The sequence below is a fragment of the Priceomyces carsonii genome, assembly GCF_900007245.1.
Source record: "Priceomyces carsonii strain CBS4050 genome assembly, scaffold: Debaryomyces_carsonii_scaffold_2, whole genome shotgun sequence".
Classification (NCBI taxonomy): domain Eukaryota; kingdom Fungi; phylum Ascomycota; class Pichiomycetes; order Serinales; family Debaryomycetaceae; genus Priceomyces; species Priceomyces carsonii.
The window spans coordinates 86,583-113,068 of NW_026946675.1; the positions used below are offsets into that span (position 1 = coordinate 86,583).

The following is a 26,486-nucleotide window of genomic DNA, read 5'->3' on the forward strand; positions in this document are numbered from 1 at the left end:
GAGTTTAAATATTTGATGTACTGATCGTAATCAGATAAAAAAAGCTTGCAGATCAATATGTACAGACAAATGAAAATGTTCCCTTGTTCTTCGGAATTTTCTTTACCTTCCTCCAATCATTAAGGGTACTTTTCAGCTATGTCTCGCAGAAGCTCCCGCATGGCTTCAAATTAAGTTTTGGAACCCTTTACGGCAAAATATAGACAGTTGCATTACATAATTGCTGCAAATGCAATAAAACGGCATACGGCAGCCAATGATATTTGGCACCGATTTGAATTCAGCGGACCGATTTGACATTTCGGAACGATTAGAGCTTATATCGGAACGATATCGCAGCCGTCGCAGTAACGACAAACCCTAAAGTAAATCTATTGGACGTCCAGTGACGTATTGCTGACAAACATACGGAAGTCCCAGAAACTATATTCACTTATTTAGTTAGTCCTAGTCCCGACTTCCGCCAATAACAGACAAAGTTCGGATTTCTGCAGGAAAATATAACCTACACTGTTGTGGTATTATACTACTCTGAACTTCATATCTCTTAATATTATATACGTCGTAACTCGTCCTGTAATAGGAAAGATTCTAAAGTGCTCAAACTCATACCTACTATGAAATCAAATCGTTGAAGGTGCCAAAGAGGGATATGCTTAATCGACAAATAAGCTATTGCACATTGCTGGGCTATTTTTGGGTGCGATATAGAGTTTTCCGAAAAGAATTCCTATTGTTTGCCTGCCAATGCCCGTAACCGATTTAATCTGATTCGATTTATGTATATGTACAATCATCTCGATACGAGTGCTCATTTGCTGCTCTATATATACCTTGCCTTTATTGTGATTATCTGTTTCTTCGACCCTTGTATCTCATACTAAACGTTTTGTAAGGATTTATAATTAAGCGTGTAACTAGCTCAATTTTCTTTTGCTTAGTTCAGATAGTGTAAGTGCTAAAAGTCATTAGTTGAAGACTTATATCAAATTGGAAATAGCAGAGATGGGGCATATCAGAGCTGTGTTATATAAGTTTGGAGACGAAATTGGTCTCAAGACACTAGTCAAGTCAAGTAGTGATGTGTTTATCATCATTTGTCTTCGTATGATTAGATTAGTTGGTTTTGGAGCAACGTCGTTAATTTTAGCGCTCTATTTGAACGAGATAAGTTTTGATGAAGAAAGCATTGGATTTTTTATGACAATCACTTTCGTTGGGGACTTAATATCGAGCTTCATTTTGGCCGTTGCTGCAGATAGAATTGGTAGAAAAAATGTCTTAATTTTGAGTTCTATTGTGATGTCGCTTACAGGAGTATGTTTTTTTGCACTTGAAAATAAACTTATTCTTACAGTGGTAGCGTTCGTTGGTATATTAACCCCAAGTGGTGGTGAAGTGGGACCATTCAGGTCAGTGGAGCAAAGCTCTATTGCTTCCATCGCGCCATATGAACAGCGCTCAGATGTTTATGCTTGGTACACTTTCTTGGGGACCTTTTGTGCTGCTTTGGGCTCTGTTTTGAGTGGTAAATTGATTGACTACTGTAATAAAGTTTTAGAATATCCATTAATAAAGAGCTACAAGATGGTCTTTTTAGGATATACATTGCTTTCCATATTGACATTAGTCTTATCATGTTTCCTTTCTCATAAAGTTGAGTGGTCGACTGAGGTCGCAAGCGAAGAGTCAGGTCAAATAGATAATGAAAGAGAAGGCGAGCCATCGGAGGCCTCACAATTGTTGTCAGGTACTTCCTCGAAGGACCACAAGAAGCATTCGAAACAGTGGAAGTTTTTGCCGTCTTTGGACCTGTCAGTTTTAGTACTTGTTACGAAATTATCTTTATTGTTTGCTCTAGACTCATTCGCATCTTCTTTGGTCCCAATGTCATGGCAATCTTACTATATAAAGTATAAGTTCAATGCCCTGGCTACATATCTAGGCTCAATTTTTTTTGTCACAGGAATAGTAAGTGGGTTTATGTCGTTGTTGGGCACTTCACTAAATAAGAGATTGGGGCCAGTCGTAACGATGGTTGTGACACACTTGCCAGCGTCAATTCTTTTAGCTCTAGTACCTTTGCCCAATTCCTTATCTCTTACTATGGCAATTCTTGTTATAAGAGCATCGACCCAAACAATGGATGTTGCACCAAAGCACGTATTCCTTGCCACTATAGTACCTCCTGAAAGTAGAACTGCTATCTTTGGTTGGGTGAATGTTGTTAAAACTTTGGCTCAAGTGGTTGGGCCCTCTATCGTTGGAATATTGACACATCATAACTCCCAATGGATTTCGTTCGTCATAGCAGGTGTTTTGAAGGCAACTTATGATATTGGTATCTTGGGAACTTTCCTAGCATTTAATAGGCATCAGCAGCATTGAAAAAGCTACCATTTGCTGTTTAAATTGCAAGACTTCTGTCGATACTATCTGCCTCGAGAGAATCTATTAGTAATCCGACTGAATTTAAAAGTCTTAAATCAGCCATATAAAGGTATACTACAATAAAAGAATTGAAATGGTAGTTTTCACTCAATTCTGTCTCAAGCGGATCGTGACTAGCAATGCACGAGTTATGGAGACATTTTTCTTTCAGTGATAGCCACTCACCGTTGAATTTGAGCAGCTAATGAAAAGAGCTACTATAGACAGGCGACGTTACTAGTGATCATTAAATTAGCTTAAATAGCACATTAATTATGTGATGCTCTTTTGCATAGATATCTATATGTGTAAATCTGAATTGGTTTTCACACGATTGCTAATCACATCATCTACTTATCTATGTTCCTGGATAGAGCAAATCCACACTAATGTGTATTTTTGTAGAGAAAAACACGATGCAGTTTCAATGCTTGAAGTTGATTAATAGAAACATTTGATATTGCGACCAAACAATGCAATTGAGGTTCACGTTCCATTTTTTCTTTTTCTCTGTCCTTTTCCTCCTAGCTACGTCTCAAAAGCAACAGCAGATAATTGGACTTACACATAGATTAGTTGAAGCTACAAAGCCTAAGGAGAAGATTGCAATAATTGGTAGCGGCGCAGGAGGATCAGCGACTGCTTACTACTTACAAAGGTTTGCAAATACTAGCTATGACATTACAATCTTTGAGAAATCTAACTATATTGGTGGCAGATCCACCACGGTTAATGTCTATGATAACTCCTCCTGGTACGTGGAGCTAGGAGCGTCTATATTTGTCTCAGCCAACAGGATTCTCATGAAATCTATTGAAGAATTTGGACTCGAAACTAGGAAGTATGGAGAACAGATTCAAAAGCAGCAGAATGGCATACAGAATTCTATCGGAGTTTGGAATGGAACAGAGTTTATTTTAACATTGAGTGACACTTGGTTTAGCAAAGCAAAATTGTTGCTAAAATATGGCTTATCACCTATTAAAAGTTTGTTTTTAACAAAAAGTTTTATTGGCACGTTTATTGAGTACTACTACGAGAAGGAGTTTCCATTTGCAAACTTGACTGAAGTTACAATTCAGAGCAATTTTTCTCAAGCAACGAACATTAGCGGACTTAGTTTTTTTCGAGAGAAAGGTATTTCTGATTCTTATTCTTTTGATTTCATCCAGTCAATATCAAGAGTTAACTATGCTCAAAACCTAGAAGATATTCATGGGATTGGAGCTTTGGTGAGCATTGCAGCAGAGAATGCATATCAGGTCAAAGGAGGCAATTGGAAGATTTTTGAGAAATTCATTTCGTATTCTAATTCAACCCTCAAACTCAATACCGAAGTAACCAAGATTTCTAAAACAAAAAATGCGTGGAATGTCACCTACACTGATATTTCAAATTCAGATTCTGCCTCAAGCAACTTTGATAAAGTCATTATAGCAGCCCCTCTTGATCAGACTGATATTGAGATTAGCGGAGCCCAAACTCCGAAGACTGCCGACTACGTGACGTTGCATGTTACGCTTCTCGCGGTGAACGGAACTTTGAGCGAACAGTACTTCTTTGGCAATACTACAAACAAAAGCAAAGTTCCTCGAACAGTACTTACTACAGTATTGCCTGAAAAAGATGGTATTGGCACTGAGAGCTTACCTTTCTTCTCTGTTGCAGTCAACGACTTCATTGAGGAAACAGGAGATTATGTATACAAGATATTTTCTCCTAAAGAAATATCGGATGAAATGTTGCAGTCTCTTTTTCCCATATATTCTAAGTTAAGCTGGATTCATAGAAAAATATGGAAATCCTATCCTAAGCTCAAACCTATTAGTGAATTTGGTAACTTTAAAGTTGATGATAATCTTTGGTATTTGAATATCATGGAGCAATTTATCAGCACAATGGAAACATCGGCTTTGGCTGGAGCGAATGTAGCGGCTTTAATTTCCAAAGGAAAAAATTCAACAGAATTGAAACTTCCTTAAAGCTGTTTTTTTTTAGTTAATTTCAAGTTTAATCATCGTCTTTTTTTAAGTGCGCAGTAACTGAAACGCACGAATTACGCGGGCCGCAGCGATTGACGCAAGGCTTGGTGTCAAAATTGAAATGCCTCAACCTCTTTATAAAAAAGAAGATATTTATGGCACATAAAGGAGGCTCTGTTTTTACCTTTGTCATAATAAACGCAGTGTTGTGTATCTAAATCGTGAGATATGTATATATATAATGGGAATTTTGAAGTAAATATTCGACTGTCAAACAGAGGTTTATGTCACGAACTTAAGTAAGAGCACGGATTTAAAGAAAGAGATGATATATGGAGCATTGGTACTTCAAATATTGTTCTGTGCATTCACCCTGTTAGGGCTCCTGATTGACACTGAAGATGTAGAATCTGTTTGCTCGGCTGCGAAGGAAGTTGTAGATGGTGAGTTTAATTATTACGAGGGAACTAAATATGGAGGCACTGTCGGCATGTTTACGGCGCCATACTACTGGTGGAATGCTGGTGAGGCATTTGGTGGGTTGATAGATTATTATACTTTCTGCGATTCCAGCAATGACACACTTAAAAACTTGATCTATAATGGTATGTATCACCAAGCTGGAAGCGACTATGACTATATTCCAGCAAATCAGTCAATGACAGAAGGAAACGATGATCAAGGTGTTTGGGGTATGGCATTGATGCAGGCGGTCGAGAGAAATTTTACTGATCCTTCTCATAGCTGGCTCTCAATGGCACAAGCAGTATACAATACCATGAATGCTCGTTGGGACGATGACCACTGCCTGGGAGGTCTAAGATGGCAAATTTTCACATGGAACTCTGGTTATAATTATAAAAACACGATCGCAAATGGCTGCCTTTTACACATAGCAGCAAGATTAGCAAGATATACTGGCAATGATACATACGCTGAAACAGCAGAAAAAGTATGGAATTGGTTAGAGGGAGTTGGTCTTCTCAATTATAGTAATAATGAAATAGCATTGTATGATGGCGTTGAAATATCAGGAAATTGCACTGATATGACTAAAAAAAGATGGTCCTATATCTATGGCATCATGATGTCGGGCGCAGCATACCTTTACAATCACTCAAATGATGACGTTTGGCTTACTAGAACGGAAGAGATCATAGAAGCATCATCTTATTTTTTCAATAACTCTATAATGACCGAATCGACATGTGCATCAACCACTTGCAATAACGATCAAAGAACATTTAGATCATTATTTGCAAGATGTCTAGGACTAACTCAAATGCTTGCACCCAGCACTGCAGATGATATTCAAAATTGGCTAGATACAAGTGCTTCAGCTGCCGCACAATCATGTTCGGGTGGTACAGATGGCATCACTTGTGGAGAAAACTGGTCCGTCAGCGGATGGGATGGAGTATACGGTTTAGGAGAACAGATGTCAGCCTTGGAGGTTATTTTAGCCTCGATCGTAAGACAGTTCCCTGCCCCCTACAATTCATCTAATGGCGGTTCCTCTATTAGCAATGTGAATGCAGGAACAGATTCAGACGATACAGAGAACGCAAACGAACTTAAAATCACCACCAGAGACAAAGCAGGAGCTGGAGCTTTGACAGCTATCGTATTGTTAATTATTTCTGGAGGCTCAATTTGGATGTTATTTTAAAAGGAATTCATGGAGCTTGCAATTTTTAAATGTATCAAAGGTTCTACATTTGAGAATTAATACGAAGAGACCTTGATTGGAGTTTGCAACAAAATAGCGAGAAGAACAGGGTGTATTACTGGGAGCTAATAAAAACTAATTATTTTTCTATGTGGGAAATGAATTTGACCCCCTTGGTTTCTTCCGGATTCACGAAGCATACATCATCAGGATTTCTTCTGGGAGTGTCAAACGACAAAAATACAACTGGCTCATCGCTCAATGCTTTAACACCATGCACTGTGTTTTTGAAAAATGTAACCATTTCGCCAGGTTCAATGTATCGTGGTTTTTCATCCCCAATATAAAATTCAGCCTTCCCACTCAATAAGAATAAGGTTTCATCACAAGTTCTATGAAAATGTTTTGGTATACGTGAGTATAATCTGAACACTCTGCTGCTGCAGTTTGGTTGGTCTGATAAATAACAGTCTACTAATAAGGTATCAGCTGTATCAGGGAATTTTTTAAGAATCTCATTTGTGTTAATAAACAGGAACGACATTTCAAACTCTTAACAAATGAACAATATGTCGGTATATGTCTCCAAATAATTGATATGATTTGAGGTTTTCTTTATATAGTTTATAAACTTGCTATCATACCAGCAATAGAAATCAAGCTCTTAGTCATGAACATAAATAGCTATAGCTAATCAGCTCTGTCCGTAATATCTGCAGCGCAATTTAAAATCTAACGTTTCAAGCAATTACATGCTATCGATCAAGCATACCGTCTCGAACCGAACAATCCGCTAATCGGAACCGAATCCAGACGAAGTCTATATTGATGAGTCCATGATTCTGACACATGAGCGGAGACGAACCGATAAAAGACTGCACACTGTCTACTCCAATTTCCTTCTAAAGGATGCCGATATGCTATTAAGCTCACTCCGTAATGCAAAAGAACTGATCGTATTCTTGATGACTATTGTCGGAGCTCTATTTAATCCGTTTCATTGTTGCTATGTTACAGTTAAGTTTAAAGCTGCATTAGATTCTGCAATGTACTTCAAGTACCTTACATTGGTTTGAAGCATGGTTAGCTCCTGACTTGAATTTTCAATTTCTATTTTCTAAATCAACATATACTTTATGTATATAAAATCGGATAGGCCCATAAAAGAGACAAGTTTGTAAAACACGATGCAAGTTGCAAGCGACAAATCAACGTGAAGTGATATAATGCGAGTATTATTACTCTTGTACCATGAAATAATTTTGATAAAGATTGGTAGCAACATATTTCGCTTAATCTAGGTAATGTAGTTCAGTTATTCTCAAGAGGATAGGCATTGCTCACATTCAATCCGATTTGCGTTATTGAGAATAGAGTTTTTCAAGCAATTGGCTTACCGTATCAATTACAGTTTCTTCCAATGACCTGAACTCGAACTTCAAAATATCTCTAGTCTTTTGATTATCCACTTTAGCCAAAGTTTTTATATCTTCTTGCCCTGTACCGGGATTTCCTGTGGGAATATTACCTTTCAATGAAGGAAAGTTCTTATTTATGATGTCAAGCATCATCTGGGTGCTGAAGTGACCATTAGTAAGAAAAAGTCTCTTGCCGACAGTTGTTTCTAATTCGAAAGCTGCAATATGTCCCCGAGCAACATCTCTAACATCTATGAAGCCTCCCTTATCATTATCGAATTTATCGTCGGGCCCAAGTTTAATCAAGGTATGTATCAACTCATTTGAAGTATTTAATTTTTCTTTGACTTCACTGTCGAACGCTTGGGGGCCGAAAACATAAACTGGGTTAACAGCAGTAAGTTTGAATATTGGTTTCTCCTTTTCCATAAAGTCCCAAGCTAGCTTTTCAGCAAACGACTTTGCGCCATAGTATGCGGCAATTGGGTCTTTCAAAGCATCTTGGTAGGATATTTTATTCCAGCTTGCTTCATCGAACTTCAAGGAAGAGTTTTGTTCATCATCAGCAGAATAAATTGCTGCATCTGAAGAAGTGATAACAACTCTCTCAACATTCTTGCAATACTCTTTGACTGCCTTGAGTATATTTTGGGTGCCCTTTATAGCTGGAATGATTAAATCCTTCTCTGGATCGGTGGTATCATAAAAAAAAGGAGAGGCAGTGTGTAATAAATACTTAACATTTGGATGAGATGACAATGCTTTGTCAAAAGCTCCTTCTTCAATTATATTCGGAACCACTTCGTAAGAAAAGTTGTCTGATCCAACATTTGCTACTAAATTTTTTCCTTTATTATCATCCCTCACAGTCCCAATAACTTTATAACCACGTTCGATTAATAGTTTAACGATATGCTGAGAAATGAAGCCACTAGCCCCAGTGACCAATACCTCACTAGTCATGTCTATGGGTTGGGAAATTGAAAGACGATACGGAAGAATGAAATTTTTATATTTATACGAGGAAAATTAATCGTCGCACTTACTTCCCTATTATGTCAAATGTATCCCATAGCTACATAGATTAATCGATAAACAATTATAACGTACAATTCATGCTAGTTTATTAATGCTAATTTATTGGAAATACCCTAAATTACAATTTCTTCTCTAGTATACCAATAATCATCCTTGACCAAGTTCTCATTAATATCATTGTAATAATCCCAGGCATCCTTACGAAATAAAGGCAACTCGCCGAGGACATCTGCACTATATGAGATGCTTGCATCAATATCTTCATTCAACTTAAGATGTCTTTCTGAAGATTCCCTAGTTATACTATACTCGTCCTGCAAATATCTATTATCGCATGCACCTTTCAAAGACAAGCTATTGCGATCTCCTACTTCGAACCTATCAATGGGTGGTGAGTCGGCACAGATACCATCTGGAACCCATAGATTGATATCTTTTTGATAATTGTGATTTAGGAAATGAAGCTTATTTGTATAAGAACCTTTGCCATACTTTCTAGATAATATACTTGAAACATTGTTAGGAATGTAGACGGACCCGCCCTCAAAGTATGTGTGTCTAATTGGAAATAATTCGTCGTAAGGATGCCAATTCCAGTTCTTGCAATGGACAACCATAGCTTTTGATCTTTCTTTAGGAGGTATGTTCTCAAGTGCTTTGCTGGGTGGCTTATGATGAGTATATGACAAGGCAGATATATCAATATAAAGTCCTGAATTGATGTCGATAAATCGTGCGTCAATGAAATTTTTTCCATTTCCTTGTTTTACATAGGTAGGAGCAACTTCCAAAAAATATTTGCTATTACCATACCTTGGATTTTCAATCACGATCGTCTTGTTGAATTTTCTTCCGAGCTTGTCTAATTGCTGTATTGGCATTTGAATATCAACATCAGTATCCCATGGTAGGTTGACACCATTGTAGGCCCAACCTAAAAGTGAACCATAGTTTATCCAGCTTGTATAATTGTAGGCTTCAGCGAATTGAAACCATGCTCGAACCATATGATGTACAATACTTTGCCTTTCTCTATTACTTACATACCTTTTGAAAAAAGGATATGCAAAATGATGAGACTTTCCCTGAATAAGATCCGTAATAATCCATGGGTATTTGAAGTAAGTGTCAGTTCTGTCAACCAAATCAGTTGAATATTCTAAAAAGCGCAAGTATGTCAAGTCAGAATTGCTGATTGTGCCATTATTTGCTTTTTCCCTCAACTTCAAAACTTCTGTATCAGGATTAAATATGAAGTCTTCAGGGTTAACGTCTTTAGTTTGTTTTAGCGTGTCATAGGATGTCACATTAAACTTTGACTGCGGTAACAAGGTTTGCACCTTCAGAAGCTCATCGACAAGCTGGTCCTTCTTAACATTTGAAGGAAGGCGCATGTGACCTAATCTCTTTTTGTCAATCACAGGTATGTCAACCATACCGTTATCCATGGAAACAAGCACCCTTTCTGGTATCTCCTTTCTGCAATACAAGTCAGCCATCCCTCTCAACACCTTTTTATTATATGACTCAATGTAATAGCTGTTTACATTCGTAAAGCTTTCAATATTCGAGTCGCATTGCCCATCAGGGTATTCCGTTCTGTAATGTTCGAGGATCGTCGACGCAGGGGACAAATCAACCCAGTCATCCCAATGAAAGTATATACCATTTGAGTCTCCTATGTGAGAATAATCAATGATCTCCAGATCGAGAAATGAATGCAAGTATGACAATATGGCATATGTTGTCTCTCTAGGGTTGAAGCTGGACTCTCTGTTGAAGCAAAGACCGTCATGCTCCAAAAAAAACTGGTCAAGATTAGTAGTAAAATATGAGTTTAAAGAAACCACTATTATGATAGCCGTAAGCGCAAGAGGTACACCATGTTTTAATCTCTTATTATATATCCGGGGAAATATCATACTATAAGAAACCACTGCTCAAGATACTCGCTCCTCTATATGTCTTCTATTAGGCTTTTCTCAGTTTTTTTAACGGGTTGCTAGGTTTTTAATTCTATATAAATCTTGGTACTCCAGAAGTAGCAAGTAGTGTGACCCTGCTCAATCTAGTCTTCGTGAAATTTGAAAAGCCTTGTTATCTATGCAGGAACAATGGCAATAAACAAAGGAAAAAGAAAACTTTTCAGGAACTGATGCAACAGTCGACGGTTTCGTTAGCAATGTTGCCGTGTAGATAGCAAAACAGCAATAACAAATGATATATAATGAATGTTGAAGATACGGAAAAAATTAGGCGGGAATGTTGAAACTATATATTTACGGATTTTTTGATTAGGTCTTGCGAGCTTTCGCCAGGGCGCTTTTGTAGAATAATGCACGAATCTTCACGAGGCTATAATCCTAACAAAGCCTATGTCCCCGACAATATTCCTAGGCGTACAAGCGCGACTGAAGACGGGGCGTCAACAATAATATCCTAAGGCAACATTTAACAATATGCCCATACATACCACTGGAGTGGCTGTGGAATAATATCCAGGAATGTCAATATGCACAACCGAATCGATAAGAGATGAGATGGGTCAAAAAGCGTTTTTGCGGGTGAGGGCAATGCCAATAACGGTACTGTGCTCGATTGCGATTGACGACGTTCGATATGCAGCGACAGTTTTTAGGAAATGATACTTAGAAACAAAACTTTCTTGTAAAAGAAAATCATGTACCAGATAGACCATCACCTTCACGATAAAGGATCAAAGAAATTTTGCAATTTCGTATTCCTGAAGGTTCTCATACCCATCGTACTACCACGCTTGAAGTCGAAGCGAAGTTTAGCTTTTACAAAGTCTCTATCAACTTTTTTTAAGCCTCTTTTCGATCTGAAGAGAATGGTGTATGCTATGATCGAATAAAACATTCCAATGAGTAAGTCTACTCTCCAATGATGGTCAAGGTATATCGTAGCCCACCACTGAAGTACGACAAAGCATAATGCTAAGACCTTGAGGATGTTCCAGCGTGAATAATAACTGATGAAGAAAAATACCATTGTGGCCATGGCCGAATGTAATGATGGAACCGCACCAAACACAATTGGTGACATATGGAAACCCTTTGAATGCATGTGAGTGCCCATTGCCATATCGACTCTAGTTAATCCAGCGGCATAACCAGGAAAGTCATATGAAGCCGTTTTGTTTTTGTCATCCAAATGTATATACCAGGGCGGCGCTGTGGGAAAGAGTAAGTGGGTCAAAACCCCTGCGATGTTTTGCATTCCGAGACCAAATGAGAATAATTTCAATGCTCCTGGAGCGTGGAAAACATAGAGCCAAATGGCTGTGAAAAGGGGGACAAAAAAGTGGCATATAACATAGGAAAACCATGCTAAGATGTCTTTTTTTGAGTTAATATTATCTTTTAACACATATGCAATATTGAGAAGAAGCCAACTAAACGCCAATAATAACGGAGGCGCAAGATACCAACAATTATATGGCCTATAAGACTTTCCTGGTTTCATATGATGTAAAATTTTTTTGCTAATTAAAGATGCACTTGATGATATGGAATTGTATGACGAAGTGGCAAAATATTCTAAATCCCCTATATGCCTATCTTCTTGAAAGTCACCAGGAGCAGGTGATAAGTAGCCAGAATCGAATTCTTGAAGATTAGAAAGTTCATATTCCGAGTTTTCCTCTAAGTCTAAAATTGTGCTAATACTCGATTCAGAAGATGAGGGGGGCAGTCTATTATTCAAAGCGTAAATCTCTTTTTGATAGTAATAAGATGTCAGGCACTTCTTGGAATAAATCAACTTGTAAAATAGGTAGGAGACCATCAACAATATAAGGAAGGAAATGGCGGAACCAAAGGGAACATCCCTGAAGTTAAAAATAAACTCGTCGAGCTTCATTGCAGCTTCAACATGAATAGATGGCCTGATGCTTTTAGGAATCAATCCGGCATTCTTAAATATCATTAGCCATATGAATACTGGTGAAAAGTTGATGGAAAAGTTTAAGACCAACTGAAATATATTACGTCCATTCAATCCAGACCAAAATATCCTATACAACAAATGGTATATAAAAAAGATTGGCTTTACAATGAACTTGACGCGATATATAACAGACAGCATATTTATCTAATTAGACAGCTTTCTCAACCTTCTGTCTAACCACCTTCCCTGTAGTGCTTCTTGGTTTTTTTTTTCTCTTTCTTGTTGTCCTTTCTCTACCTAAAGTTTCTGCTGATCAAAATACCGGGAACTAGATGCAAAATGTCATCCGTCCGTCTCGACCGCAGAATAAAAAGAGACTGCAGGAATTTCACTACATGAGCTTACATTGGGAATTTTCCGCCAAAGAAGAAAGTGGAACAAAAAGCCTTGTTTCAAGGGCGGTAGATACAAAAAATCTGATTTAACGTTATCTAGAGAACGATATCTTGCCACCTTCTCACATTATGCAAGAGGCTAAAGACGTTATTCGGGGACCAAAAATAGCCGTACTTATGACTTACTTAATTTAACTCCGCACGAGCATACAACAATGAACAGGACAATTTCACTTAGAAAGTGCTCTCTGTCAGGCGACTAATTTTCGGCGACCAACTTTCTCACGTGTATTGTGAACTTAGTGTGTCTCATTTCTGCCGCATATGGTGTACGTGCAGTAAAAGACTGCATAGTTCTCTTTGGTCTCTAGTGGGGTAACCGCCGAAGAGTCCCGGGGATTCAAGGGAGAGTGGTCACTTGATCAGGATACCCCAGATTTTTTTTGAAGAGTTTAAGACAAAACTGACACACAAATAGTGCTCGTAGCAACCCCGAGGGGCAGACGAAGAAGGATTCAATATGACCAAGAAACTTAACCCTCTTGAGAAGAAGAATCGAAAGCCAGCACAAAGAGCCTGCACGTTTTGTCACTCCAAGCATCTTCAATGTTCAAATGAACGACCATGTCAGAACTGTTTGAAGAGAAATATCGGGGATCAGTGCCAGGACGTGACAAGAAAGAGGGCCAAGTACTTGAAGATAAAAAAAGAGATTAAGCCAAATATTGAGCTTGGATCCAAAGAAAATGTATCCGAGCTAGAATCGCTGGTCAAAAGCTCAGCACATTCAGGTAATGGAAACAGCAACACTCAGGTAACTAACATTAAAAGCAATAGAAATGATCATTTTCTTACACCACAAGTCCCCATGATGAAGACGACAGATCAAGTATTGAATAAGATCTTGTATTTAGATCCCACGTCTCAAAACAATGATAGTCACATCAATATGAGCGACGAACTTGGCGATATGTTTAATTCTAATTATTTAAGTCAGGAATATTTGAAGTTAGGTGACATAATTCTACATTCAAAACCTTCATCACCATCTCCGTCTAATACAAGTAACTCTGACAATGTGGGGGTCACAGTGTCTCCATCTTCTACATTCTTCAGCACTAATATGAAGACGCAAGACTCCTCGAAGAGCAAAGCTATGAAAGATTCAAGACCTTTTATATCCCTTGGATTCAATGAACATTCAAACGGAGTTGCGGGGAAAAATCCAATTATAGACAAAGCAATGGATATCAATAGCACTGAGTATATTTCACCTTTAATCAGTCATCATTTATATCAATCCGTTCAAGATATTTATTCGAATAATATTATAAACTTCGATTACCCCCAATCATATCATCTGCTAACCACTTTTTTGAAAAAAAGATTCCTGGGAAAACACTTATCTGATGAAGATAGACAGAGTAAGCGAAGAAACTTTTTAGTTATACTTAAGCTAATTGCAAGCTACCGACCTACATTCATTTCTGCTCATAAGTCGTTATTAAAACCTTTTGATTTACAGTTCCTTGAAATGTCCTTCCAAAGGTCATTACTTGACTACGAAAGATTACTGCAACTCAATTCTTCACCCACTATTATTTGGAGAAGGACAGGCGAAATTGTTTCGATATCCGATGACCTACTAAGCTTACTTGGCTTTAGCCTTAGTAGTATACTATCGAAAAGAACTTACATTATAGAGCTAATGTATGATGACGAATCCATTGTCAGATATTTTGAGCTATTCAAGTCAGTTGCGGTTGGTAACCTTCATCTGCGAATAATTACTAGATGTAAACTTATGAAAAATTCAGAAAGGGCTATGATGACGTGCTCGCCTATCAGCGATGATGATCAAAATGACTTTATTGAATTCTCATCAGTATGGACTGTAAAAAGGGATTTGTTTGATCTACCGATGCTAATAATTGGTCAGTTTTTACCCATTCTTCCTGCTGGAGAAGGAGTGAGAATGTATTAGAGCGAGCAATAAGAAAAATTCACATATTATTCATGTATGTAGAAAGCACAATTATTTAATGATGAATGATGACAATTGATACCGCAATTGATATAACAGTTGATAGAATATATATAGCTATTCATCTAGTTAATTGGTGAGTAGAAAACCAATATATAGTCTATTATATATACATACCAAGTCTCGTTACTTATATCGAACACAATCAAGTATGCAGCCCATCAGATGATGGTTGCTTACTAAATTCAGTGGGAGATTGGCGTGAAACCGGCGACCCCGAGTTCAGTGTAATCAGTTCAGGGATAGGTATAGTATTATCCAACTTACTCACAGGAATTGTACCTCCGTTTGTTTGATAATAAAGTGGACATGTTTTCTTTGTTCTAATATGACCAAAAGCGCCACATGAAGCACATCTTCTCGTTTTACTCTTTCCTTTACCAATTCCTTTCCCACCGAATGCATAAGATCCGTCAGGTAGCATTACCGTGTTAGCATCAATTACGACACCTCCGGCAGCAGTAGCCGCATGTAAAACATCCTTTGAAGGTTTCCGACCTCTATTTTGCTTGGCTCTCTTTTCTAAGCTAGCCAACTTTTCTTCCAAAGCTTTACGGCGAATCTTATTCAATTCTTTGTCATCTGTGGGGATTATGTCATCAACTTCCGCATTTCTGATCAAATCATCTTCAATTTGCTTCTTACGTTTGAGATATGCTTTGATTAATCTAGGATCACTTATTGTTTCAACGCGTCTTTGAAGAACATTATTTTCATCCCGAAATCTTCGGCTGATTCTTAAGACTCTTGGTGAGTCATTCTTGCTTTCTTCCTTAAGTTTTTCTTTCATAAACTTATACTGATTCATGGGCTTATATTCTTCATAAATAGCATTGAGATCGAAATCTGGGCCGTGATCAACCAAAGATCTTCTCTGAGAATACCAAATCCTTTTTATTTCTGCATCATATAATTTCTGTTGATAGGCGGCAGTGCTGTTTTTAGGCACATGCTCCTTCGGTGGAGGGAACAATGGCTTGAAATTGTTCTTTTGCGTTGCACGCAAAAATGAATATCCCAAGCCAATTCCACTGGGATCACCTTCACCATTGAGCTGTAGCATTGCCTTGGATTGATTTGCAGTAATAAAATTACGTGTCATGTTCCATGGCGCAATTTCCTCCTCAATATCCATGTCCGTAACTTCTGTATCTCTTGATCGCTTCTGCTTTTCTTTCTCCTTTGTTTTCTCTTTTTCCTTATCCACTTCTTTTTCATTTTCTTTGTCCGTATCCTCTAAATCTTGACTTTCTTCTTTCTTGGCTTTCTTTTCTTTTTTCATAACATCGTCTACAGGGTTATCACCGAAAACTATGTTCGTATCTTCAAGACATTGCTGTCCATATTGCATGCTGTCCAAAATGCAAACGTCTTCAGGAGTGATCATGTTCCTAATATCGTCCTCCAGTGGAACTATGTCTGTATTTTTAATTTTCCAATATCCCTGGTCATCACCTTGACGTTGATATTCCATAAATTCTTTTAATCTCTGACGATTTTGCATGTCATTCTGATCGGGAAAATGATGTGAGATATCTTTAACTGAAATCCTAGATTCTTTATTATTATTCATAGCTCTGAAAACAACCATTTTTAACCTATTTTTTGAAGTATTGGTAACTTTTCTTGAATGAGGTGCCGGCACTTCTACAGCAGGAAACAAATCTCCCACCGCAAATATGTGATTAATGTTTCTAAGAAAGTAGCGCTGGTGACTTCCCGCTCCTTGCGACCGAATCAATAAAAAATCAGTTTCTTTTACATCATGTTTGAAGACAGGGGATCTTATCATGTTGTTGTATAAGGTAGGGATAAAGTCACCTGGAGCAACCTCACCAAAATTCCAAAATGGAGATCTGTCCTGCAAGCCCAATACATGAGTTTCTCCGAGCTGAGCTTTTGGTCTAGAAGAATCATCTTCTTTTTCCTTTCTATAGTAATTGATTAATTTAGAGCACATTCCAAAATTAGACAAAATTTGAGGATATTCCTCACAGTATTCCATCCCTACAATAGGACCCGAATCCGCGAAAGATAGGTCAGACGTCTTCCTGAAAGTTTCTTGTGGAGACTTTCCACGATCATTCTTCTTTTTACGAAGCTTTACCTTTGAGAAGCTCATTAGAGTTCCAGGTCTGACGACGAAATTCGGTCTATGGAAAGCTCTCGATTCGGTTTTATTCAATTTGACCTTATAATATGGAGCTTGCAACCGAAGAGCCGGAATAGAGTGCTCTATATTTAAATTACTAAGTTGGCTTCTTACCTTGGTGTTGTAATTAGTTTTCAAAATTTCGTAGTAAGAATCATTAGAAATATTAAACTTTTGTTCCAAAAGCTTATCCGTAGTTGGGATTAAAGCCTTAGATTTGTTGCTCCTCTTTTCAGGTATAAATATTAAGCTCGGATCGTTCATATCTAAGCTGAAATTTTTCTCATTTATGTTTCCATTGAATATACCCTCATCCTCTTCATAATCATCATCCAATTTGCTTACCTCTACGTCAACTTTCTTTTGAGGGAAGCTTTCGTCTCCGGCATTTATGATTTGGTCATCATCCCAGTCAGCCGTCGATAGTATTAAATCTTTTGAAAAGTCAGAGAATATATTGTCACTAGCAGCATCCCTCTCAATAAAGTCAATGGGTTTAGTAAGCGGCTTTAAATGATCCGCATTGCTTTCAAGTCCCTCTATAAATGATACTGCCAGTGGGGAGATATCAATAATTCTGTTCAATCTTGACTCTGGGGCAAAAATTGGCTTATTTACAAGTGCCTTTTTAGATCTAAAAAGCTTTCGTTCGTCAAGGTCAACTTCTAAACTTATCTTAGTTGGAATTAAAGGTTTAATATTATCTTTTAAAGATATTGGAGGTGGTATTGGTTTATAATACTTGGGAGCTGGAAGTAGATGTAAATGAAAGTTAAAAGGCTTATTGACCGAAAAATCTGGATAGTAATATGCAATGGTTCTATTTTTTTTCTTCTCTTCCATCTTTTCAACGAGGGCTTTAAGTTTTTGTCTCTTCTGCTCTCTTTCTCCTTCAGAAAGCACTTTAGCTCTCTTCCCATTAGAAAAATGACTATACTCATCGTGAAACATTTCTCCCATATCCAAGCTGTTGAGGCCATCGTCGTCGACTAGACCATGACTACTGCCTAATTCATTTAGGGTTATGTGATTATCATCATCCATACCTGTCCCTAAATTACTTAAATCATTATCAACCTCGCCAAACATTTCTTCAAAGTCACTATCTCTTCCCACATTTTGATTGATTGCCCCAGCACTGTCGTCGCTTTCATCCGCTAATTCATCAATATCTTCGTAGTCAATAGCATCATCAGCATGTTCAGTTTTTCTTTCTTCAAAAATGGATTCTATAACCCGCTCATCAGGGATATCAGAATTTTTAGCATATTGATTGTATACTTTATCCTCTCTATCCTCTTCTTCTCTGCTATCATTATCTTTTTTGCTCATATTGGGTGAAGTAAATGGTATGAGCGTAATATCAACCGAACATAGAATCTCATATGTAACCAAAATAACACAAAATATTAATTTATATTGATGGCTCTAGAATAATATGTTCAGTAATATTATATAAATGAAACCCAGAATATTTGATATAGAGAGGCTAGATAAGGAGACAGTAATAGTATTTGAAGCTTCGTCTGAACTGGCAATCAAATTTTCCGCCACTGATAAGTGCAACATTTACGTAGCAAGTAATTTGGAACTCTTTGGCGAGTATACGAAACAAGTGATTGAACAAAGTAAGAATATTATACACGCTATCGTTATTTTCAAAAACTTTAAAGAATTCTTTAAAGTATTATCTTTTCTTCGAAAGATTGGAGAAGAGGTCAATGGGCAGAAGCATCAGATAGATCATATAAAGCCTTCAAATCACCCAATACAAAATGAAGAGGCAGAATCTGAAGTGATAGTCAGTGAATTGCCCCACGAGTTTGATACTATTCAACCGTTTAAATTATACGTCATACTTGATTCGGCTCTTTTAAAGCCAGATGTCTTGTCCGACAATAGTATCGCAGTTCAGCAATATCTCAGATTTTTTACATTAAAGCATAAGGGAAAAATGATAGCTTCTTCCAAAATTGACTTGATTGTAAACGAACCAATGGAATTAATTGAACAAGGCACCGAACCCAAACTGATCTACGATAATTCCTCTTCAGATTCGAATGCGGGTTCAAAGTATGATATATATATCCCAGAAGGCTGGGATTCGTGGAAGAAGATAATGCTTGTAGCAAAATCAGCCTTATATTCGGGTAAGAGACAGATCTTAAGTTCCGAAGACGACTTTAAAAAACTCGATGATATATATTCTGCCTTTTTGAATTACACAGATGATTATAATGATCTTCTTACCTTCATCGGTGAGTCCGAGACTAAAGCATCTGAAGCTACAGTACCCCTGGGTGATATTACGTTTGAAATGATTTTGGAAGCAGCTCAGAAGAACTGATCTATATAGTATTGGTAGTCTACAATAATTGCATTATCGACCTGCATATAAACCAAGTGAAAAACTCTGTGAATTTGTCAAAGCTTATCTTCTTATTCATGATCTACATATTGCATTATAAAAGACTCATGTACGGATATAACTAATGGCTTTGCTATTCGAAAAAATAGGAAATGCGGAAAAAAATAAAAGTATCAAAAGAGCCTTCTTTTTCTATAATAGATGATCAAATAAACCAGAAGAAAATAACAATTCCTGATTTCAGAGGACTCATCAGCTATATTTTTCTGGGAAAGAACCCACCTAAATGGGCAAATTTAGAATCACCACATGAAATTAAGAAAATCGTCTATTGCAGTATCCCAGGATTGCGTTTTGAAGATTTTTCTAGTGACAGTTCATCCAATAAAGACTTGAGATCCGTATCCATGAAAAGTTTTTGTAGGAATGAACAGTTGTCATTTTTTTACAATATTTTCGGTGAAATTATTCCCATGCAAAGCCCTGGAAGTAAAGATTCACTCTATTCTGCTTTTAATGCTCTAACGAATGTCCCACTTAGCAAAAAAGAGAGAGCACGTTTGAAACTGATTAAGCAAGATATTGAGATTTCAGATATCTTACTATCCAGAGAGCAAATGGAAGAATATAATTACCCCCCTCATGATATTCATGATTCTGATAAATGGCTAACCACAAAAGATATTGATCGCCTGATGAAAACATTTGCTTTAGATTGTGAATTTTGTCTTTCCTCAAATGGAGATGTGGTTACTAGAGTTTCTTTACTAGATGAGAATGGTGTAGTTTTTGATGATTTGGTCCAGCCTTCTGAGGAAATAATCGACTATAAAACAAAGTACTCTGGGATAACTGAAGACATATTGAAAGGTGCTACCACGTCTTTTCATGATGTTAGGAATAAAATTTTAGACTCGGTAGCGAGTAATGATATTTTAATTGGTCACTCCTTGAATTCTGATTTAAATGCTTTAAAAATTATACACTTGAACGTAATAGACACTGCTGTTTTGTATGAACACCCAAGAGGTCCACCTCTGAAACCGTCTTTAAGATGGCTAGCAGAAAAATATCTTAATAGACTAATCCAACAGGGTGAAGCTCTGGGAGATGGCCATTCTTCAGTAGAAGATGCTAGAGCTTGCCTCGATTTAGTGAAGCTCAAACTTGAAAGGGGCAAGCTATTTGGAAAATTTGTCAACGAAGTTTCGTTGTTTAGCAAATTAAATGCTGATACATCTTCAGAACGAGTAGTAAATGCCACATTGCTTGAATACTGTACTAAAGATGAATCTTCGAACTCAGAATACTTGAAAAAAGTTAATGTAACTAATGACGATCAGGCGACAGATATACTCGCGAAAGAGATCAAGTCTTCCGAGATAGTAATGATGAGATTGAGGGAATTGGAATTTAATTACGGGTGGTCCAGAATACCGAGCAATTATGATGGACTTTTATTCGAAGAAGAAGTAGACAAAACCAAATTATTTGAAAACTTAAATCTGAGACTAATCAAGATAAGTTCATCATTACCTAAAAATACTTTACTAATGATATTTGCGTCGCTGGGGAATCCCAAAGAAATGTATAGGCTAAAACACATTAAAAGAAATTTACAGTCTTCAGAAAAAAATACTGAAGACCAAAATTTCCTTGTTGGTGAGGTTTGGGACCAAAATAAAAGCCATGAATTGATGAAAGCTACAACATCTGCAAGAGAAGCGATTGCTTTTGTCAATTTAATTTAATACAATATTAATATAACATAGCATGTAACATTAATGAAGAACACATAAATCGGCATTTCATGTACTACCCCCTAGACCAGATATTTGTCCCTCTTCTTTATTCATAGAGATAGCATTGACCAATTCGCTTTTTGAGGAATCACCAGCTTCATTTTTATCTGTTTCTTCTACTTTCACCTCATTTTCCTCCGTAGGCACTTCAGTATAGTATTTCCAGTCCAGCAAATTCAAGGTATCATCGTTGTTGATTCTCACGGAATTCGTAGACTTTTCTTCTCGATTTACTTTCAACCATCCTTTAAGCTTGACAGTCGAAGGGATTGATTCGTTGGTACTCTCATTTGAATCTGGGGAATACCAGTCTTTTACCCACGTAAAAGAACCGTTCGAAAGCTCATGCTTACCCTTTGATGGCCCTGGGGTGGTAGTTGCACTTCTATTAAACATTTAAGGCTTATATACTCTTACACCTAATTTTCAGTAGCGACTTATCGAATTAGGCTTAATTCTCGTTCATTATGATTTAATTGCTGCCCACCAGTTTTCTTTGTTTTCCAAGCTGTTTTCGTGAAACATAAATGCCGAATTTTTTGAGGATTACATGTGACCGAAGAGAATATACCTTGAATTCTACGAATCATGGTAGTTTACTTATACAAGAAAAGCTTCCCAATAGAAAACTTCTCAAGTCTATTTCTGCTATATTGTTATTAATTATGAGAACACCTTCAGTAGTTAAGGGTCATGTCAGTTAGGATGCAGATGGTGCTCATCTAGTTCTTTCAAACGCCTTTGTCGTTCAAGTGCTTTCCGTTTAGAATGATCAAGCTTCATTTTGAACTCATTTCTTCTCTTTTGTTCCTTCTTGATCTTTGCATCGTAAATCTTGATCAACTGACGAGGTTTGCTTCCAAAAATGGCTTCGTATTCGCAGAACAAACAACATGGTTGAAACAAACCTGAATAAGACTTAGATTCTATCTTGTCTTTCTTCTTATTTTTATTCTTCCTATCGCTTCTCCGTAAGCCTTGATCTATGGGTTTCCTCATTTGAACAGGTGTCGAGTGTTCGGCTTTGGCACTCTTTTCATTATTCGAGGCTATATTTAACAAGCGAAGGTTCTTTTCCACGTTGTCATATGAGGAAATTAGGTTACCTTTATGATCATACTCGAATGTGAAATCGCAGGATGGCCCATTTCCTTCTATGGCATCATTATCGTCTCCATAATGAGCACTTCCATGATCAGAATCAGAATGGTCACAGCAAGCACAGGAACTGAGTTCTAATTCAATGTGATGCTGCGAGTTTGGAAATATGGGGCATCTATCGCCTAAATGAGGCTCCACTTCATTATCATCATTGTCATTATCAGAACATGAATTGGCGTTTTCGTGATACAAACCTTCTTCGTCTTTGGTTCCATACAACGAAAAACCATCTTCTGTTGAGTAGCGCTGTACCGGATTATCTCCCAAGTTTTCAGATTTAATCATGTCATAAATCTTGTCGCGTAGAATTTCAATCTCAAAGTGATTCAACGTTTTGTCCGAAAAATGATGAGCTTTTTTATGTTTCAGACTCACTATATTCGTCTTATCTGGAGCCAAATTCTTAGATGAATTAGAAGGCAGTACCTTTTCTGGATCTAATTTTTTTAACAAGTCAAGTTTATTGCTGAACTCATTAGACGCTTTCTCTAATTCTTCGAGCAAGCTGTAATCAAATATGGGTTCCGATATCTTTCCTTGGGTCAAATTTTTGTCTCTAGAACCTTTAGTTCTTTCGTCACGTTCAAACTGATCGTTAATATGCTGCAGCCACCTCTCATAATTCTTTGAAACCTTACTGATGAGTCTTTTGGGTAAGTCCGATGAAGTTTTGTCCAATGGAATCGGTGTGGTCATGGTATTTATAGGATCTAGTGATCCATCAAGACTGCTGATACAGGATTCTCAAAAACACACTAAATGAAAAGTTCTTTGTTTTAGACCATTAATTCTTACTATCTACTGGAGATTTTAACTATTGATATGAAGCATCAAAATTATTGATATATTTATATTACACAAAAGTAAATATTGATGAGATAAAAATCTAAATAATAGTTACTAATCTTTCTTCAATGTCCTTTGCTTCTCAGCGTTACTGATAATTTTCTCGTCCACGAACAACCCTTTACGTCTCCTTATGGTATTCATATAGCGGCGTGCAATATTTTCACGCTCGGCAAATTCTCCCAACTCTTCAAGTTCTTCTTCAGTATGAGGAACCCAAAATGGATCAATATTTAATACATCAAAACCGTCGAAGATCAATTGCGGCGAAGCTGCTCCTGAAGTCTTCTTCCTAATATCCTCCGAAAATCCAAATGCCTCAACAACAGGGATCCTAGCTTCTACCGTAAAGAAAGGAGTTCCTTCTTTCATTTCTTCTGAAATAATGGAGCCACCTCTTCTTTGTACAACGGCATAAACTTTACCCAAAACCTCTGAGGAGGCTTGAATTTCACAAGTGTACATTGCCAACAAGAAACGAGGAGATTTTCTTAGGAAAACTTTGTGTATGAGGTCCCGAGTATAAGTCATCAATCGACCTGAAAAATTATTTGACTTGTCGATTGCATTACTATCTGATGTTTCACAGGACTTTAATATCACCAATACTCCCTGAAGAGGTTCAGATGCTAAGGGCCCCTCGTTTGTTGCAAGCTGGAAGCCATTTATTATGCTTGTTTCGTATTCAAATTTTCTCTCATGCTTTTTATCATCAAAGATGCATTTAAAGAGATTAAGATCATCGCTTTCAACAAAAATATTTGGTCCATATCTCTTTGGTCCAAAAGCTATAATCTTATTGACAAGATGCTCCAGATCCTTAAAGTTGAACTTAAATTCGCTGGCCTTCAATACTCTTACTAAACTTTCCTTTAAAGACACCAATTCAGATGGCAGCTCTCGTCTAGAATCTGCTATGGAGGAAATAGTGCTCTCATTATCAATTAGGAACCGAACAACTTCTTCTGGTAAAGGTACTACATCTATATCCACATCAATTCCTTCATGTAATGGATCCAGATTAGCAATGCTACTATTTTCAACCTTATCATTTGCGATACCTTCTCTGAATGGGATAACGGGTTCTTTAACAACCACGTCACAGCCTTTAGCAAATCTTTCTTGTAAATCCTTAAGGCATCTTTCTAAATGGAGCTCTCCTGCGACACATACAATCAACTCCCCCGATTCATCATCGACATACCACTCAAAAACTGGATCAGCTCTTGCAAGCAAGTCGAGACCTTTTTCCAATTTACTTAATTTAATTGGGTTATTAGGTTCAATAGCAATCTTCATGATAGGTTTGTTATGGATTAACGTAGAAGCCGAGGAAAAATTTATGTAGGGCATTTCAACATCCCTTTCAGAATATAACGTCGCATTCTTAAGCACAACTTTTTCTAACCCAACAACACCTATTATATTTCCTGCTGGAACATAATCTACTCTCAAAAGATCCCTTCCCATAATAACAAACAAATCTTGAATTTCAATATCATGGAAAACTTGCTGCTCGTTAGTAGGGTCATCTTTGGGTAATGATGAATTGTATTTTGGGCCTACGACTGTAATTTTTTGCCCACGCGATAAGGATCCTGAATAAACCCTAGTGAATGCAACCAAAACCTCATTATTTGTGTCATCCACATTCTCTTTATCGTCATCATCATCATCATCATCCTCAAAGTCCTCCTCATATTCAAATTGAAAGGGATTGCTACTAGAAGGAGGATTTGCTAATTCATCATTTGAATTTAATGAGTCAGCCGTGATTTGAGACGCTTTTCTAGCCAATTCTCTAGCGATTTTTCCTCTTTCTATTAATTCCTCCTGAGTTAGTACACTTCCTTTACCTGCATCTTTTGGTAGCTCGTCAGCAGGTATTGAGATTAGTTTAGAAACATACGCAACGGTATTTAAATCCGGACTCGCCGATTTACAGTATCTTAGAGAATCAATTAATGAAGAATTCAAAAGTGTCTCTTTTTCCTTATCCTCTATAAGATCAAAATAACATTGATCTAAAATTTTATCTATTCTCTCCAGCTGCGCAGCCCTCGGATCAGGAAGATAATCGATGACTGCCCCTAGAACTGCATGGCTCAATGGAATCCACTGAGACATAATCGAGTTCAAAAGATTTTTGTGATCTTTTGACCTTAAGTCTCTTGAGCTCACCTTAGATCCCAACTTAGTTATAATCTTTTCCAACTTCGTTTGATCCCTTTCCAATATACAATATTGATACACGGACCATATTTGCTCTAAAATGAGAGTGACAAAAAGATGCTTCAGAGAGCTTCCAGCTTTGAGTTTGTTCCCAGGAATTATCTTTTTGTTTTTCATATCTAGATAGAAGTCTCCCCATAAAGTTTTAGATAACACAGTTTGGGAAAAACCTAACTTAGTCAGGTATATCCTGGCAAATGTGTTTACAGAAAATGCCCAGCCATCAACTGCAGAAGCAAATATCACGTTATTCTTTTCAGGATTAAAATAAATGTCCTCGTCATCCTTTTCTACAAACTCGTCGAGCTCTCCTTTCTCTCTCCATATCATATCATCTTCCATTCTTTCTCCAGAATAAAATAAGCCAATAACAGAATTGACTTGCTCTATTATCCTTCTTAAATGTTCATATGCCTCTGCTGGAGTCAATTTCCACTCTGTTATTAATCTATCAATCTTGTTGAGAACCAAGAGGGGCTTTAGTTTATCAACCCAACACTGCCTTAAAACGTTAACGGTTTGCGAACATACTCCTTCGACAACATCTACCAAAACCACCGCACCATCACAAAGCCTAGAAGCAGTGGAAACTTCAGATGAGAAGTCGATGTGACCTGGCGAATCAATTAAGTTAACTAAATACTCTTTAGTTTCGGTATCTTCAGATTCTTTTTGCCTCCTCAATACTTTAAAGTACAATGATATGGCAGATGCCTCCATAGTAATTCCACGAGTTTGCTCATCTTCTCTTGAATCCAAATATCTGACCTTGCCTGCCATTCTCTGAGATATAATTCCATTGGTGGCAAGAAGAGAGTCACTCAAAGAAGTTTTACCATGATCCACATGAGCCAAAATACAAATATTTCTTATTCTCGTGGCATCTTTTTGGATTTCATTGATTCCCTCGGCGGATAACTTCATTTCCTTCGAGATTGTGTCTCTGAATTAGGTGTATTGTAGGTCTGCAGCAAAATCTTAAAAAAAAAAAAGCCAATCTGATGTGTAGGATTTGATGAGCCTCTAAGTGCAGAACCCAA

At 37.3% G+C, this 26,486-nt stretch overlaps 14 protein-coding genes across 14 annotated transcripts; 6 read left to right on the top strand and 8 right to left on the bottom strand.

The window, feature by feature from the left end:
• Positions 1 to 1,005: 1,005 nt before the first annotated feature.
• On the top strand, positions 1,006 to 2,388 carry PRCAT00001491001 (uncharacterized protein; the record flags this gene model as incomplete). The annotated part of the gene is made up of 1 exon (XM_062951282.1): positions 1,006 to 2,388. One exon carries the CDS (start codon positions 1,006 to 1,008, stop codon positions 2,386 to 2,388), a length of 1,383 nt encoding a protein of 460 aa, XP_062808300.1.
• A 515-nt stretch (positions 2,389 to 2,903) lies between these two features.
• Positions 2,904 to 4,412, top strand: PRCAT00001492001 (prenylcysteine lyase family protein; the record flags this gene model as incomplete). Its single annotated transcript, XM_062951283.1, has 1 exon — positions 2,904 to 4,412. The coding sequence occupies one exon, from the start codon at positions 2,904 to 2,906 to the stop codon at positions 4,410 to 4,412; it is 1,509 nt and encodes a 502-aa protein (XP_062808301.1).
• A 325-nt stretch (positions 4,413 to 4,737) lies between these two features.
• Positions 4,738 to 6,081, top strand: PRCAT00001493001 (glycoside hydrolase family 76 protein; the record flags this gene model as incomplete). The annotated part of the gene is made up of 1 exon (XM_062951284.1): positions 4,738 to 6,081. The coding sequence occupies one exon, from the start codon at positions 4,738 to 4,740 to the stop codon at positions 6,079 to 6,081; it is 1,344 nt and encodes a 447-aa protein (XP_062808302.1).
• Positions 6,082 to 6,220: 139 nt separating this feature from the next.
• PRCAT00001494001 (cupin domain-containing protein) lies at positions 6,221 to 6,625 on the bottom strand (the record flags this gene model as incomplete). Its single annotated transcript, XM_062951285.1, has 1 exon — positions 6,221 to 6,625. The coding sequence occupies one exon, from the start codon at positions 6,623 to 6,625 to the stop codon at positions 6,221 to 6,223; it is 405 nt and encodes a 134-aa protein (XP_062808303.1).
• An 817-nt stretch (positions 6,626 to 7,442) lies between these two features.
• Positions 7,443 to 8,462, bottom strand: GRP1 (Grp1p; the record flags this gene model as incomplete). The annotated part of the gene is made up of 1 exon (XM_062951286.1): positions 7,443 to 8,462. One exon carries the CDS (start codon positions 8,460 to 8,462, stop codon positions 7,443 to 7,445), a length of 1,020 nt encoding a protein of 339 aa, XP_062808304.1.
• A 188-nt stretch (positions 8,463 to 8,650) lies between these two features.
• On the bottom strand, positions 8,651 to 10,459 carry PRCAT00001496001 (uncharacterized protein; the record flags this gene model as incomplete). The annotated part of the gene is made up of 1 exon (XM_062951287.1): positions 8,651 to 10,459. One exon carries the CDS (start codon positions 10,457 to 10,459, stop codon positions 8,651 to 8,653), a length of 1,809 nt encoding a protein of 602 aa, XP_062808305.1.
• A 781-nt stretch (positions 10,460 to 11,240) lies between these two features.
• Positions 11,241 to 12,644, bottom strand: IPT1 (inositolphosphotransferase; the record flags this gene model as incomplete). The annotated part of the gene is made up of 1 exon (XM_062951289.1): positions 11,241 to 12,644. The coding sequence occupies one exon, from the start codon at positions 12,642 to 12,644 to the stop codon at positions 11,241 to 11,243; it is 1,404 nt and encodes a 467-aa protein (XP_062808306.1).
• A 717-nt stretch (positions 12,645 to 13,361) lies between these two features.
• ZCF23 (Zcf23p) lies at positions 13,362 to 14,825 on the top strand (the record flags this gene model as incomplete). The annotated part of the gene is made up of 1 exon (XM_062951290.1): positions 13,362 to 14,825. One exon carries the CDS (start codon positions 13,362 to 13,364, stop codon positions 14,823 to 14,825), a length of 1,464 nt encoding a protein of 487 aa, XP_062808307.1.
• Positions 14,826 to 15,030: 205 nt separating this feature from the next.
• On the bottom strand, positions 15,031 to 18,369 carry TAF145 (Taf145p; the record flags this gene model as incomplete). Its single annotated transcript, XM_062951291.1, has 1 exon — positions 15,031 to 18,369. The coding sequence occupies one exon, from the start codon at positions 18,367 to 18,369 to the stop codon at positions 15,031 to 15,033; it is 3,339 nt and encodes a 1,112-aa protein (XP_062808308.1).
• A 127-nt stretch (positions 18,370 to 18,496) lies between these two features.
• On the top strand, positions 18,497 to 19,384 carry PRCAT00001500001 (uncharacterized protein; the record flags this gene model as incomplete). The annotated part of the gene is made up of 1 exon (XM_062951292.1): positions 18,497 to 19,384. One exon carries the CDS (start codon positions 18,497 to 18,499, stop codon positions 19,382 to 19,384), a length of 888 nt encoding a protein of 295 aa, XP_062808309.1.
• Positions 19,385 to 19,557: 173 nt separating this feature from the next.
• Positions 19,558 to 21,156, top strand: PRCAT00001501001 (uncharacterized protein; the record flags this gene model as incomplete). The annotated part of the gene is made up of 1 exon (XM_062951293.1): positions 19,558 to 21,156. One exon carries the CDS (start codon positions 19,558 to 19,560, stop codon positions 21,154 to 21,156), a length of 1,599 nt encoding a protein of 532 aa, XP_062808310.1.
• A 57-nt stretch (positions 21,157 to 21,213) lies between these two features.
• Positions 21,214 to 21,603, bottom strand: PRCAT00001502001 (uncharacterized protein; the record flags this gene model as incomplete). Its single annotated transcript, XM_062951294.1, has 1 exon — positions 21,214 to 21,603. One exon carries the CDS (start codon positions 21,601 to 21,603, stop codon positions 21,214 to 21,216), a length of 390 nt encoding a protein of 129 aa, XP_062808311.1.
• Positions 21,604 to 21,903: 300 nt separating this feature from the next.
• PRCAT00001503001 (uncharacterized protein) lies at positions 21,904 to 23,064 on the bottom strand (the record flags this gene model as incomplete). The annotated part of the gene is made up of 1 exon (XM_062951295.1): positions 21,904 to 23,064. The coding sequence occupies one exon, from the start codon at positions 23,062 to 23,064 to the stop codon at positions 21,904 to 21,906; it is 1,161 nt and encodes a 386-aa protein (XP_062808312.1).
• A 204-nt stretch (positions 23,065 to 23,268) lies between these two features.
• Positions 23,269 to 26,370, bottom strand: RIA1 (GTPase; the record flags this gene model as incomplete). The annotated part of the gene is made up of 1 exon (XM_062951296.1): positions 23,269 to 26,370. One exon carries the CDS (start codon positions 26,368 to 26,370, stop codon positions 23,269 to 23,271), a length of 3,102 nt encoding a protein of 1,033 aa, XP_062808313.1.
• Between the last annotated feature and the right edge of the window lie 116 nt (positions 26,371 to 26,486).